We start from the raw sequence: 16254 nt of genomic DNA, 5'->3' as shown, positions 1-16254 counted from the left end.
GGAACACTTGGAAAATCTCAAGGCAATCAGACAAATTCAACATGGTTTTGTGAAAGAGAAATCATTTTTGATTAATTTGTTTGACATATTTGTGGAAGGAGCAAGCAAAATGGATAAAGGGGAACCTGTAGATGTGGTGTACTTAGATTTCCAGAAGAGATTTACCAAGGTGTCACTACACAGAATAAATGCTCATGGTGGAGGGGGTAACATATTAGCATGGATAGGAGGTTTGCTGAGCTAACAAGAAACACAATGGGCATAAACAGGTCATTTTGGGTCAGCAAGATGAAACATTGGATTGCAAAAGGGATCAGTGCTGGGGCCCCAGCTATTCACAATCTCGATTAATGAGTGGAGTCAGACTAGCTCAGTTGTCTGGATAGCTGTTCCAAGATGCAGAACAACATCAACAGTGCGGGTTCAATTCCTGTACCGCTTGAGATTATTCATAAGGACCCTCACCCTGGGTTAAATCTCTACCTGTCAGCTCTCCCCCTCAAAACGGAGAACAGCCTCTGGCCATCTGGGACTGTGACAATTTTTCATTTTTGGATAGTGGGACCAAATGCGTGTTTGTAAAGTTTGTGAATGACACAAAGATGGGGAGGAAAGTGAACAGGACGTAAGGAACCTGCAAAGGATTTGATATATAGAAACTAGAAGCAGGAGTAGGCCATTCGGCCCCGCCCACCTGCTCTGCCATTCATCTTGATCACAGCTGGTCATCAAATTCAATATCCTAATTTCTCCTTTCCCCCATATCCCTTGATCCCTTTGGTCCCAAGAGCTATAAATAGACAGGTTTAGTGAGGGGAAAAAGATTGGCAGATGCAGTATAATGTGGGAAAATGGGAACTTGTCCACTTTGGAAGGAAGAATGAAAAAGAAGTCTGATATTTAAACATACAGAGGGATCTGGGTGTCTGGTTAGACAGATACAGCAAGTGGAAGCAAGTAGAATGTTGTCATTTATTGCAAGAGGGATTGAATAGCTACAGTTGTACAGGGCATTGGGGAGACCTCATCTCACAGCATGTAGAGAACATTCTGGAATTCAGAGAGCATTCCAGCATTCAGACACTTCCATGCTCTAACCCAGCCAGCCAACTCTGTAAGTTACTGCCTTGGAACTTCAGGTTTTTGTTAGGATCATTGAGCTCTCGTTCCACTGACCGGGGGTCACATTGAGCCTCGATCCAATAGCTAACAACATCTGAAGCCATAGGTCTTCAGAGAGTTACTGAGCGAGTGTCAATAATTCAGGGCCAGGACCTTCAAGCAGCTCCGTTCGGGAACATGCATGGAGCGTGATGTTAGGGAATGTTTGAGTTTGAGTGGTGAGTGGGGTGCGGGACATTAAGCAGCACGTGATGTTGGTGATCTGGTGACTGGAAGATGTCCTTTAAAGATGTTTTCGGGGTTCATTCAGTGGGGCTCACAACAATGAGTGTTCTGCCAGACACTCTTACGCAGCACCTGCCCCTTTTACCCATCAGATTCACAGTAAAATCTTTACAGGCCACCCCCTCACCCTGATTTTATAAATTCAGACAATCTGGAGGTCTGACAATTCTTATTCTGGTCACATTTGGAGGAGTGTTGGGACCTGTTGCTTTAGACAAGCATTATTGATATGGAACTGAAATTGTGGTGCAGGAAAGTCTCACTCTTTACAGGAGTTAGGTTCCATTCAAATGGTGAAATTGCAAAGGAGGAACATGTTTCTGAATGAGACTGAATTAGATAGATTCCAGCAATGCAAAAGCACATTGATTTGGGCAGCTACAGTATTTTATAATAACCTGGGCAGAATGTTCCTGTATTTTGGGTGAGAAAGTCAGTGTGAGTCGGGCCAGCATGTCAGTCGCAATTTCTCCACATTGTCGGGAGATTTTTGCACTGGTTCTGAGATGGGGGTCTATAGATGGCGGCAAACCTGGCTTCACAGAGATTGGCACCATTTTCAAAGGGACATCCCAATCTCAAATTGAAGTACTCCCCCCACTGCTCCCCCGCTCCCCCCACCCCCCGCCCCCGCCGCTCCCCCCGCCAGTAAATGTCAGGTTGTCCACACACGCCCCACTCACTGAAGGCATGTTTCCCCACTGCACTCCACAATGAAGATTATCAACATTAGGGCATTGTGGCCTCCCTTTAAGCCCATCCCCCTCCTGACTCCTTATTTGCCCCACCCCCTAAAGTCCCACCCCCTCAGGCTCCACCATCTTGGCATTACCCCAGCACCCTGGCAAGGCCCAGCCATTTTCTCGCCCACCCGGGGTTTCCAACGGGCCTCCGAGCCCCCCAGAGTCTGGGTGTGGTGGCTGGCAGGATCGCAATGAGATCGCTGAACGTGTAAAACCCTTTACCCTCGATTCTGCTGCCCCGTGCCGCTCGAACGCGATCCACATCGGATGCAAGGCCACCGGAAAACCATCTCTCTCGACTGAAACTATTGGAGCTACAGTTTCACACTTGTGCTTTTTGTTTCTGATTTCCAGCACTGAAGACATTGAAAAATCACAGTCAAACCAGGTCCATCCTGGAGAATTCCTCTCCAATCCCACCCCCCCAGTCACTGAACCCAGCCAAGGAGATCACAGGAGGCAAGGTTTACAAAGACACTGATATTCTCAGAGTTCCCTCTGAAAGTATCTGGGGAGTCTGCAGCCACCCCACCCCACCCCACCCAGCATGTATTATATTCCAGAGACTCTTGACTGAGACAAATCCATTTTGCAAACAGCTATAGTAAAACAAAAGATCTTTTTCAAAATTAATTAACAATGAAACTGATATCTTTGGGTAAATGAACCGATCCCACACTGAAGCTGTGCTGACAGGGGAACCTGTCAAAGAATCTGTACAAAGATTCAGACATCTCACACATGGGTAAGTGGTCATTGCCCATACGGTGGGTGCAGCCGTTTGCAGAGTACAAAGCACGGGGGAGTGGAAACACAAACAAGGAGGTTGTGAAATGCAGAACTTTACAATCCTGCGTCACGGTGGCACAGTGGTTAGCACTGCTGCTTCACAGTGCCAGGGACCTGGGTTCGATTCCTGGCTCGGGTCACTGTCTGTGTGGAGTTTGTATGTTCTCCCTGTGCCTGCGTGGGTTTCCTCCAGGTGCTCCAGTTTCATCCCTCAGTCCAAAGACATGCTGGTCAGGATGCGTTGACCTGAACAGGCACCGGAGCGTGGCGACTAGGGGATTTTCATAATGACTTCATTACAGTGTTAATGTAAACCTATTTGTAACTAATAGATAAACTTTTACTGTATTTCCTGTTCCTGGCATGTAGTTGTGTTCATATGATACTATTTTTGCTTTCTTTTGATTTTAACTTTTCCTTAGTAACAATCCATCTGCTTTGTTGGGTCACCATTGGCTTTCGGAAGGAATGTTTACTGTGTTCATTTCTAGAGTGACCTCTTCCTGTGGGATCTGCCCGGTACTTCCTGAATATCCATGTTTCAAAAATGGAACCTTCATTTTCACTTGAATCATAGAATCATACAGGGCAGAAAAGGCCCTTCGGCCCATTGAGTCGGCACTGACATATTAGGAACACCTGAACTCCCACCTAATCCCACTTGCCAACACTTCGCCCTGAATGTTATGCCATGTCAAGTGCCTGCACATGTGGTCATCAAGGACACAGATGTGGGATATGAGGACTTCCCATGTATGACAGTTGACACATTACACCCAGCTGACCACACCTGCCATGTCTTGTATGGCTAAATAGACAATTCAACATCAGGAATAGAGTGAAATCATAAACCTATACAGATCAGGATTACATTGGGACTGGGAATCTGCACAGACCAGGATTGCATTGGGAATGGGAATCCACACAGAGCAGGATTATATTGGGAATGGGAATCTGCACAGACCAGGTTAACATACAGGATTACGTCTTTAATCTCTCTTTACAACAATCTGAGGTCCCTATCTGGGATGACCGTCATCCCAGTACCAAAGAAAAACCAAGCAGCGTGGCCTTAATGACTATTGGCCAGTGGCTCTGACATCCATCATTATGAAGTGTGTCGAAAGGTTAGTCATGGCACAAATCAATTCCAGCCTCCCGGACTACCTGGATCCACTACAGTTTGCCTACCACCGCAACAGGTTCACAGCAGATGCCATTTCCCTGGTCCTGCACTCAACCCTGGAACACCAAGATAACAAGACCACCTATGTCAGACTCTATTTATTGACTACAGCTCAGCCTTCAACACTATTATTCCTAGGAAACTCATCTCCAAACTCAGTGGTCTGGGGCTCGGCTCCTCCCTCTGTGACTGGATCCTGAACTTCCTAACTCACAGACAACAATCAGTAAGGACAGGAAACAGCACCTCCTCCATGGTCATCCTCAACACCGGTGCCCCACAAGGCTGTGTTCTCAGCCCCCTACTATACTCCGTATATACCTATGACTGTGAGGCCAAATTTCCCTTCAATTCGATTTTCAAGTTTGCTGATACACCACCTTAGTGGGTTGGATCTCAAACAACGAAGAGATAGAGTACAGGAATGAGAAAGAGAATCTGGTGAACTAGTGTGGTGATAATCTCTCCCTCAATGTCAACAAAATGAAGGAGATTGTCATCAACTTCAGGAAGCGTAAAGGAGAACATGCCCCTGTCTACATCAACGATGACAAAGTAGATAGGGTTGAGAGCTTCAAGTTTTTCGGTGTCCAGATCACCAACAACCTGTCCTGGTCACCCCATGCCAACACTATAGTTAAGGAAGCTCACCAATGCCTCTATTTTCTTAGAAGGAAATTTGGCATGTCAGCTACAACGCTCACCAACTTTTACAGAGGCAGCATAGAAAGCATTCTTTCTGGTTATATCACAGGTTAGTATAGCTCCTGCTCTGCCAAAGGCCGCAAGAAACTGCAAAAGGTTGTGAACGTAGCTCAATCCATCACACAAACCAGCCTCCCGCTGCCTCGGCAAAGCAGTCAGTATAATTAAGGACCCCACGCACCCTAGACATTCTCTCTTCCACCTTCCTCCATCGGGAAAAAGATACAAAAGCCTGAGGTCACATACCAACCGATTCAAGAACAGCTTCTTCCCTGCTGCTGTCAGACTTTTGAATGGACTTACCTTGCATTAAGTTGATGTTTCTCTACATCCCAGCTATGACTGTAACACTTCATTCTGCACTCTCTCCTTTCCTTCTCTATGAATGGTATGCTTTTTCTGTATAGCACACAAGAAACAATACTTTTCATTGTGTGCCAATACATTTGACAATAATAAATCAAATCAAACTTTAGGAATGGGAGTTAACACAGACCAGGAATGGGAATCTCTGATGTCGAGATGCCAGTGTTGGACTGGGGTAAACACAATAAGAAGTCTCACAACACCAGGTTACAGCCAACTGGAACAGCCAACAGAGAGATCCAACTGAAGAGGAAAGAGTCCAATTGGACTCCGGAAGGCCGCTGCCCTTGACTTGACATGTATACCCAAGCCATCAGGAGGTGCGTCAACACCAGATTCATCAGCCGTGCTCACAAGACAGCCCCGAACGTCATCCAATCACAACGCAATGCCATCCACGCTCTCAAGACCAACCGCAACTTTGTCATCAAACCAGCAGACAAAGGAGGGGCCATCGTCATACTGAACAGAACGGATTCCTGCAAAGAAGTGTACCGACAACTGAACAACGAGGAACACTACAGACAGTTACCCGCAGATCCGACCAAAGAACACACCCATCAGGTGTGTTCCAGGACCGGACCAGACCCCAGGACCGGACAGGGTATTCCCTCGGACCTTGAAGGAGACTAGCGTTGAAATTGTAGGGGCCCTGGCAGATATATTTAAAATGTCGGTATCCACAGGTGAGGTGCTGGATGATTGGAGGACAGCTCATGTTGTTCCGTTGTTTAAAAAATGTTCAAAAAGTAATCCGGGAAATTATAGGCCGGTAAGTTTGATATCAGTAGTAGGTAAATTATTGGAAGCAGTACTAAGAGATAGGATATACAAATACTCGGACGGACAGGGACTTATTAGGGAGAGTCAACATGGCTTTGTGCGTGGTAGGTCATGCTTAACCAATCGATTAGTGCTTTTCGAGGAGGTTACCAGGAAAGTGGATGAAGGGAAGGCAGTGGATGTTGTCTACATGGACTTCAGTAAGGCCTTTGACAAGGTCCTGCATGGGAGGTTAGTTAGGAAGGTTCAGTCTCTAGGTATACATGGGGAGGTAGTAAATTGGATTAGGCATTGGCTCAATGGAAGAAACCAGAGAGTGGTTGTGGAGGATTGCTTCTCTGAGTGGAGGCCTGTGACTAGTGGTGTGCCACAGGGATCAGTGCTGGGTCCATTGTTGTTTATCATCTATATCAATGATCTGGATGATAATGTGGTAAATTGGATTAGCAAATTTGCTGATGATAAAAAGATTGGAGGTGTAGGGGACAATGAGGAAGGTTTTCAAAGCTTGCAGAGGGATTTGGACCAAATAGAAAAATGGGCTGAAAACTGGCAGATGGAGTTTAATGCAGACAAGTGTGAGGTATTGCACTTTGGAAGGACAAACCAAGGTAGAACATACAAGGTAAATGGTAGGACACTGAAGAGTGCAGTAGGACAGAGGGATCTGGGAATACAGATACATAATTCCCTAAAAGTAGTGTCACAGGTAGATAGGGTGGTAAAGAGTGCTTTTGGAACATTGGCCTTTATAAATCAAAGTATAGAATGTAAGAGTTGGAGTGTTATGGTGAGATTGTATAAGACATTGGTGAGGCTGAATTTAGAGTATTGTGTGCAGTTTTGGTCACTTAATTACAGGGAAGGCTATTAGTAAGGTTGAAAGAGTGCAGAGAGATTTACAAGGATGCTGCTGAAACTTGAGAAACTGAATTACAGAGAAAGGTTGAATAGGTTAGGACTTTATTCCCTGGAGCATAGAAGGATGAGGGGAGATTTGATAGAGGTGTATAAAATTATGATGGGTATTGATAGAGTGAATGGAAGCAGGCTTTTTCCACTGAGGCTAGGGGAGAAAAAAAACTAGAGGACATGGGTTAAGGGTGAAAGGGGAAAAGTTTGAAGGGAATATTAGGGGCGCTTCTTCACACAGAGAGTGGTGGGAGTGTGGAATGAGCTGCCAGATAAAGTGGTAAATGCGGGATCACTTTTAATATTTAATAAAAACTTGGACAGGTACATGGATGAGAGGGCTGTGGAGGGATATGGTCCAGGTGCAGGTCAGTGGGACTAGGCACTAGCTGGTCCAAAGGGCCTGTTTCTGTGCTGTAGTATTCTATAGTTCTATGGTTCTATGGTCAACTCAACAGACTGATCAAAACTTTGATCCAGACCTTCAGAGCACCCTCCGTGCTCTCACCCCATGTATTCCCCGTGTTGGTGATCTCTACTGCATCCCAAAGATACACAAGGCAAACACACCCAGCCGTCCCATCGTATCGGGCAATGGGACCCGATGCAAGAACCTCTCTGGCCATATCGAAGGCATCCTGAAACCCACAGTACAAAGAACCCCCAGCTTTTGTCGCGACACTACGAACTTCCCATAGAAACTCAGCACACATGGAGCAGTTGAATCAGGAGCACTCCTCGTCATAATGGATGTCTCGGCACTCTACACCAGTACCCCCCACGACAATGGCATTGCTGTAACTACCTCAGTACTCAACTGTCGGTCTCCAGATGCAACTTTACAACTCATCCACTTCATCTTGGACCACAATGTCTTCATCTTCAATAATCAGTTCTTCATCCAAACACATGGAACAGCCATGGGGACCAAATTCATACCTCAATATGCCAACATCTTCATGCACAGGTTCGAACAAGACTTCTTCACCGCACAGGACCTTCAACTGATGCTATACGCTAGATACATCAATGACATTTTCTTCCTTTGGACTCATGATGAACAATCATTGAAACAACTATATGATGACATCAACAAGTTCCATCCCCCCATCAGACTCACCATGGACTACTCTTTGGAATCGGTTGCATTCTCGGACGTACGCATGTTCATCAAGGATGGTGACCTCAGCACCTCACTGAACCGCAAGCCCATGGATACCCTCACAATGCTCCATTTCTCCAGCTTCCACCTTAAACACATTAAAGAAGCCAACCCCTGCTTCAAGCCCTCCATATACAGGATCTGCTCAGATGAGGAGGATCACAATAGACACCTCCAGATGCTGAAAGATGCCCCCATAAGGACAGGATATGGCACTCGACTCATTGATTGACAGTTCCAATGCCCCACAGCAAGAAACCACACCAACCTCCTCAGAAGACAAACACAGGACATGCTGGACAGAGTACCCTTCGTCATCCAGTACTTCCCCAGAGCAGAGAAGCTACGACATCTTCTCCGGAGTCTTCAACATGTCATTGATAAAGACGAACATCTCGCCAGGGCCATCCCCACACCCCCACTTCTTACCTTCAAACAACTGCACAATCTCTAACAGACCATTGTCTGCAGCAAACTACCCAGCCTTCAGGAGAACAGTGACCACAACACCACACAACCCTGCCACAGCAACCTGTGCAAGACATGCCAGATCATTGACATGGATGACATCATCTCACATGAGAACACCATCCACCAGGTACACAGTACATACTCTTGCAACTTGGCTGACGTTGTCTACCTGATACACTGCAGGAATGAATGTCCCGAGGCATGGTACATTGGGGAGACCATGCAGATGCTACGACAACGGATGAATGAACACCACTCGACAATCACCAGGCAAGAGTGGTCTCTTCCTGTTGGGGAACACTTCAGCGGTCACAGGCATTCGGCCTCTGATCTTCAGGTAAGCGTTCTTCAAGAGGGCCTTCAGGACACATGACAGCGCAGAGTCGCTGAGCAGAGACTGATAGCCAAGTTCCGCACACATGAGGACGGTCTCATCCGGGATCTTGGGTTCATGTCACGCTATCTGTAATCCCCTCGACTTGTCTGAGCTTGCAAAATCTCACTAACTGTCCTGGCTGGAGACAATACACATCTCTTTAACCTGTGCTTAACACTTGCTCCATTCACATTGTCTGTACCTTTAAGACTTGATTACCTGTAAAGACTCGCATTCTAACCATTATTTTGTAAATTGTGTTTGTGTCTTTACATGCCTTCTTTGTGAACAAAACTCCCACTCCCCTGATGAAGGAGCAGCACTCCAAAAGCTAATGGCTTTTGCTACCAAATAAACTTGTTGGACTTTAACCTGGTGTTGTGAGACTTCTTAATGAGAATCTACACAGACCAGGATTACATTAGGAATGGGAATCTAGTAAGAAGTCTCACAACACCAGGTTAAAGTCCAACAGATTTATTTGATAGTAAACGCCACAAGCTTTTGGAACGCAGTTCGTTAGATGAGTGGGGAGTTCTGATCACAAACAGGGCATATAAAGGCACACACAGTTTACAGAATACTGATTAGAATATGAGTCTTTACAGCTAATCTGCTATTCAAGTTCCGCACACACGAGGACGGCCTCATCCGGGATCTTGGGTTCATGTCACACTATCTGTAACCCCCATGACTTAAGAACATAAGAACATAAGAACATAAGAAATAGGAGCAGGAGTAGGCCATCTAGCCCCTCGAGCCTGCCCCGCCATTCAATAAGATCATGGCTGATCTGCTGTGGCTCAGTTCCACTTTCCCGCCCTCTCCCCATAACCCTTAATCCCCTCTCTTATCAAGAACCCATCAACCCGCTTCTTAAAAATATTTAGCGAGGCAGCCTCCACCACTTCAACGGGCAGAGAATTCCAGAGATTCACCACCCTTTGAGTGAAGAAGTTCCTCCTCAACTCCGTTCTAAACCGCCTCCCCTTTATCTTGAGGCTGTGCCCCCTAGTCCTACTGTCTTTTTTGAGCGGGAAGAGTCTCTCCACCTCTATCCTATCCATCCCATTCATCATCTTATACGTCTCAATGAGATCTCCCCTCATTCTTCTAAACTCTAACGAGTACAAGCCTAGTTTATTCAGCCTCTCCTCATAGCTCAATCCCCTCAACTCCGGTATCAGCCTAGTAAACCTCCTCTGCACTCCCTCCAGGGCCAAAATATCCTTGCGCAGGTGCGGCGCCCAAAACTGCACACAGTACTCCAGCTGCGGCCTCACCAATGCCCTATACAGCTGCTGACTTGTCTGAACTTGCAACATGTCATTTATTGTCCTGTCTGGAAACAATACATATCTCTTTAACCTATGCTTAATGCTATCTCCACTCACATTGTCTGCACCTTTAAGACTTGAACAGCAGATTAGCTTTAAAGACTCACATTCTAATCAGTATTTTGTAAACTGAGTCTGTGCCTTTATATGCCGTGTTTGTGATCAGAACTCCCCGCTCACCTGACGAAGGAACAGTGTTTCCGAAAGCTTGTGGGATTACTACCAAATAAACCTGTTGGACTTTAACCTGGTGTTGTGAGACTTCTTACTTTGTTTACCCCAGTCCAACGCTGGCATCTCCACATCATGGGAATCTACACAGACCAGGATTACACTGGAAATTGGAATCAACACCAGATTACACTGGGAATCCTTTGGAGCAATGTTTCATTCTCTGATCCCATTGGCTAGTTTGACTTTTTCCCAGATCATGTTTGAGCTGCGATTGGTTAAATGTTGAAGTTGAATTTGCATTGTGTATTGTGATTGGCTGTGGAGTGTGAGCGACAGGAGCCCCGGGGTGGGCGGAGTCTGAACAAGAAGCTGAAAGTGGCGATTGAGAGAATCAGTGAATGGACAGAGAGGGAGAGAGAGGGTCAGACACAGAGAGAGAGAGGGAGAGAGAGGGAGAGGGGGAGAGAGTGGGAGAGAGAGGGTCAGACACAGAGAGAGAGGGAGGGAGGGAGAGAGAGAGAGAGAGTGGGAGAGAGGGAGAGGGAGACAGACATAAATAGAGAAAGGGAAGGAAAGACAGAGGCAGAGGGAGAGGGAGGCAGACAGATAGACTGAGAGCAGGAGAAGCGGCTGAGAGAGACAGGGATCTGGAGACAGGGAGCTGGAAGCTGAGCCGCTGTTTTCACTGGAAGCTGCTCTTTTCCCGGGCAGGCTGGCAGCTGCACAGGGAGGGATTGTTCCTGTGGATGAAGCCGGGTTAAGAGGAGCTCCAGAGAGGAGTTTCCAGCTGCAGGATTGTTAAAAGATTAAGACAGATATTAGCAGCATTTTTGTGCCTCGGAGATTTTGCTGGAATATCCGGAGTGAGGAAGCAGTTTGGAAAAGTTGGGAAGCAGTTTGGGATTTCGGGACAGTTGGGAAGTTGCTGCGAGTTGTTGCAGATTCTCATTTAGCATCCAATCGCCTCTCTGTAGAAATATGTCCTAAAAAAAAGATTTGGAAAGCAGCCTGATTCCAGCCTGATTGCAGCTTGATTGCAGCCTGATTCCAGCCTGATTGCAGCTTGATTCCAGCCAGATTCCAGCCAGATTCCAGCCTGATTGCAGCTTGATTCCAGCCTGATTGCAGCCTGATTCCAGCCGGGACTTTGTACAAACAGCTGCACAATGAGTGCTCTGTACAACCCCAACCTGAGGACGCTGGAGGATCTGACTCTGGATTCGGGTTATGGGGCAGGAGATTCGTGTCGGTCTCTCAGTCTCTCCTCCTCCAGGTCTAACCCAGCAGCGGTACAGGCAGCTCACAGGGGGACCTGCTGGTACCTGCCCAGCACCATGAACAGCCGCTATAACAGCTGGGACACTGTCAACACCATGCTGCCGGAGGAAGCTGAACTCAGCGACATCTCCAAATGTGCCCGGCTTCCGGAGCTGGAGGAGTTCCCATGGACAGAGCAAGACATGGGCAAGCTGCTGAGGAGAGGCAGCAGGTCCGGGGAAGGGGGCAGACTCTTCTCCCAGGAAGCTGTCAGGAGATTGTCCTTCTTGTTGAGGCGGGTTCTGCTCCGGATCTGCAGAGAAGCGCAGAGACTGAGTCTGATCCATTCCAAATGCACCAAGTTCGAGATCCACAGTGCCATCAGGCTGGTGCTGTCCTGGTCCCTGTCTGAAAGCTGCATCTCTGCCTCAGTCAAAGCCCTGTCTCTGTACAACATGAGTGCTGGAGACAGGCTGAGAAAGAGCAAGAGTTCCAGGTATTTGTGTATCTGTTTCACAATCTGCAGTTGGCCCTGGAAAGTTTTTACAAAATCAGTGTTCATTGTGATTGCTTCTGGTGTTCAGGGGTGGGGAGGTGAGAATTCTCCGACTAATTTCCAGTGTATTGTCCAGGATTATATTCACTGAGGTTTAGAATAATAAGAATACAGCCGGATTGAGAGGGTGGAGGTTTCTCTGCTGTCTGTAATGATGCTGAATTAAATCAGTTTGGACAATTCTTGAGGGACTTGTATCTGCAGCGAGCAATTTCCTCTAATTCACTTCAAACTGGGGTTGATTTGCAGTTTGACGCAGTGAGATAGAAATGATGATAACTATTGTAAGAAATGGAAAGGGAACCTTTCCAGTTCAGTGGGGTATATTTCCCTGTGGTGTAACTGTTTGTGCTGCTGTAACTGGCACAAAATCCAATGCTTAAACTGGATAATAGTTTAATTTCTCTAATATTTAAACAGGGAACAGAAATGTTTTTGACAAATATTTGTGTTTTTATGAATGTTTTTATTTGAATGGTTAGTTGGTAAAGCCGTACAAACTGCAGCTTTACATTTACATTCACAATGTTTAGAGATTTCTGTATAACTTTAACAAAAGGTGTGGTGGTTAAATCTTGGTTAACAACTTTGCATATTAGAATCATAGAATCCTACAGTGCAGAAGAAGGCCATTTGATCTATCAAGTCTGTACCAAACACAATCCCACCCAGGCCCTATCCCCATCACCCCTTGCATTTACCTTAGCTAGTCCCCCGATACTAAGGGACAATTTAACATGGTCAATCCCCCTAACCTGCACATCTTTGGACAGTGGGAAGAAACCACAGCACCTGGAGAAACCCATGCAGGCATGGGGAGAATGTGCAAACTCAGACAGCGACTCAAGTGGGAATGGAACCTGGGTCTCTGGTGCAGTGAGGCAGAAGTGCTAACTGCTATGCCACCGTGCTGCCCCTGTTATGAACAAGGAGCAGGAGTAGGCCATTCAGCCCCTCAAACCTGCTGTACCATTTAATAAGGTCGTAGTTGATTAAATAGTAACCTCACATCTACATCCCACCTATCCCTGATAACCTATTACACCCCCTTTCTTTCCAAGAATCCACCCACCTCTACCTAAAAATATACATATGCTCTGCTTACACTGCCTTTTCAGGAAGAGAGATCCAAAAACACACAACCCTCTGAGAAAGAATCTCACCTCATCTCCTTTTTAAATGGGTGACTGGTTATTTTTAAACAGTGACTCCTGGTTCTAGATTCTCCCACTTTGCTAATGTTAGCCAGACTGTAGTTTCTATATTGATTATAAACTGATAGAGGTTGCAGATCGAGTTGTAATGCACAGATTTACACTGGATAATGGTAGTTGTATGAAGCTATGGTAACACACTAAAGACAGAGAAAAAGAACCACTCACAAGGCGAAACTTGCTCCCTATATTCAATTTAGAAACTAATAGACTCACAGAGAATTGACCTGATATCTGTTAAAATGTTGTGTAAAATTATACAAAAATATTACTCTTTACATTGGTAACAAAATCACTCTACCAGTGCATTTCAGTTACACATTACACCAGCTCCCTAACTAACTGACAATCACTGTTTAACTGAAGTTATTACGGCAGGTACGATTTGATGAAAAATTGCTGGAATGATGTTTGCCAGTTGTGGTGTTTGACAGTTAATAAAACTGATGAATGCTTTCACCTGGCAAGAGGATGTTCCTCTTGCTGTGTTAAAGACATTCTCTGGTAAATTTTTAATTTGTAAATCACATTTCAAATTGTCTAGTATTGCAACAATGCACCACCTTTTGGAAAATTAGTATCTGTCAAGCTCTGATCGGCCTTTGCACAAAGCATTGATTTTTGGAAACTACTTGACATGTTTCCAAACATTTCTAATTATTTAAGTGTTCTACTGATAGAAGATTATTTTATATACATTAAGGAAGGTCTGCAACAAATTTAAGAGGGATAAAAGTTTCTGGCAACACATCTTCTAGGGTTGGAATGTAGGAAAATAGGAGGCAGCAGCAGGAGTCAGCCCATTGAGTCTGCTGTGCCATTCAGTAAGATCAGGCTGATCTGATTGTAATCTCAACCCCACATTAATCACGAATCTATCCAGCGCTGCCTTAAAATTATTCAAAAACTCTTTTCAAGAAGAGAGTTCCAGAGACTCATGATCCGCTGAAAGAAAAACATTCTCCTTATCAATCAACCTCTTACTCATCTAAACTCCAGTGCACACAAGCCTAGCCAGTCCAGCCTTTCCTCATTAGACAATCCACTAGTCCAGATATTCGCCTGGTAAACTGCTTCCAGTGCATTCACATCTTTCATCTTTCCTTAAATTAAGTGACCAATACTGCACACATATTACTCCAGATATGATCTAATTAGTGCCTTATATAACTGAAGCATAGCCTCTACTTCTGCATTCAGTTCCTCTCACAATAAACAATAACATTCTATTCGCTTTCCTAATTATTTGCTGTACCTGCAGACCAGCCAGTTGTGATTCATGCACTAGGACACCCAGATCCCTTTGTACCTCAGAGCTCTGCAATGTCTCACCATTTAGATAGGCTTCTTTATTCTTCCTACCAAAATAGACAATTTGCCCACATTATTCCCATTTGTCAGATCTTTGCCCACTGACAGCCTCTCTATATCCCTTTGTAGCCTCTTTACATCCTCTTCACAATTTACTTACTTGCCTATTTCTCTGTATCATCAGCAAACTTAGCAACCATACCTTCAGTCCCTTCATCCAAGTCACTGTAAAACGTTGAGGCCCCAGCACTGATTCCTATGGCGCTTCACTCATCATATCCCACCAACCACAAAAACACCCCTTTATGTTTGTTCTTCGGCAGAGTTCTCCGGCTTCCCTGCCGTGCATTTCTCAGTGGTGGGTGGTGGCGCACTGTTTCTTGGTGGTGACTTTCTCTGGTCCCACTGCTGTTAATGGCATTTCCCACTGTAAAGAGGCTACAAAGGGATATAGAGAGGCTGTCAGTGGGCAAAGATCTGACAAATGGGAATAATGTGGGCAAATTGTCTATTTTGGTAGGAAGAATAAAGAAGCCTATCTAAATGGTGAGACATTGCAATGGAATGAGCTGCCGGATAAAGTGGTAAATGCAGGGTCACTTTTAATATTTAAGAAAAACTTGGACAGGTACATGGATGAGAAGGCTGTGGAGGGATATGGTCCAGGTGCAGGTCAGTGGGACTGGGAAGAAAAATGGTTCGGTACAGACAAGAAGGGCCAAAGGACCCGTTCTATGGGTCTGTGGGATTTTATGATTCCATGATTCAGGTTCACGCTTGCTATAATAGGAGAACAGTGAAAATTCACTGATTCCTGGAATGGCAGGACTAGTATGTGAGGATAGACTGTGTTAGCTGGGCCTGTATTCATTGGAGAGAAGAAGAAGGGATCTAATTAAAACATAAAATTCAGACAGAGCTGAACAGGCTGAATAAAGGAAAAAATGGCTGGGCCTCTCGTTGGAGTTTAGAAGGCTGAGGGGGGATCTTATAGAGACGTATAAGATAATGGAGGGGATAGATAGGGTAGAGGTAGAGAGATTCTTCCCGCTTAGAAAGGATAGCAGGACTAGAGGGCACAGCCTCAAGATAAGGTGGGGGGCAGTTTGGATCGGAGTTGAGGAGGAACTTCTTCACTCAAAGGTGGTGAATGTCTGGAATTCTCTGCCCGTTGAAGTGGTGGAGGCTACCTCGCTGAATATATTTAAGTCACGGGTAGATAGGTTTCTGATAGACAGGGGAATTAAGGGTTATGGGGAGAGAGCGGGAAAGTGGAACTGTTCCACTTCAGATCAGCCATGATCTTATTGAATAGCGGGGCAGGCTCGAAGGGCTAGATGGCCTACTCCCGGGTTACGGTCTCAGGATAGGGGATAGGCCATTTAGGACTGAGATGAGGAGAAATTTAATTAAAGCCATTTATATCATGTTCATGTTTCACTGACCTGATCTGCACTGCCCACCATTGATATGTTTGAGTTATTACTATCTCTGCTCTTGATACT

General features: G+C 45.5%; 1 protein-coding gene across 2 annotated transcripts in view; it reads left to right on the top strand.

Annotated features, from left to right (window-relative positions):
• The first annotated feature begins 11001 nt into the window (after positions 1 to 11001).
• Positions 11002 to 16254, top strand: part of abtb2b (ankyrin repeat and BTB (POZ) domain containing 2b) — a 275156-nt gene continuing 269903 nt past the window's right edge. For both annotated transcript variants that reach the window (XM_080189840.1, XM_080189841.1), the window contains exon 1: positions 11002 to 12164. In XM_080189840.1, coding sequence (XP_080045966.1) covers positions 11578 to 12164 — 587 coding nt within the window. In that variant the 5' untranslated portion in view covers positions 11002 to 11577. The remainder of the gene's footprint in view (positions 12165 to 16254) is intronic.

The sequence above is a fragment of the Carcharhinus amblyrhynchos genome, chromosome 6, assembly GCF_965287045.1.
Source record: "Carcharhinus amblyrhynchos chromosome 6, sCarAmb.v2.hapA, whole genome shotgun sequence".
Lineage (NCBI taxonomy): Eukaryota > Metazoa > Chordata > Chondrichthyes > Carcharhiniformes > Carcharhinidae > Carcharhinus > Carcharhinus amblyrhynchos.
The sequence above is the reverse complement of the archived record's forward strand: the minus strand, read 5'-3'. Positions and strand labels throughout refer to the sequence as shown.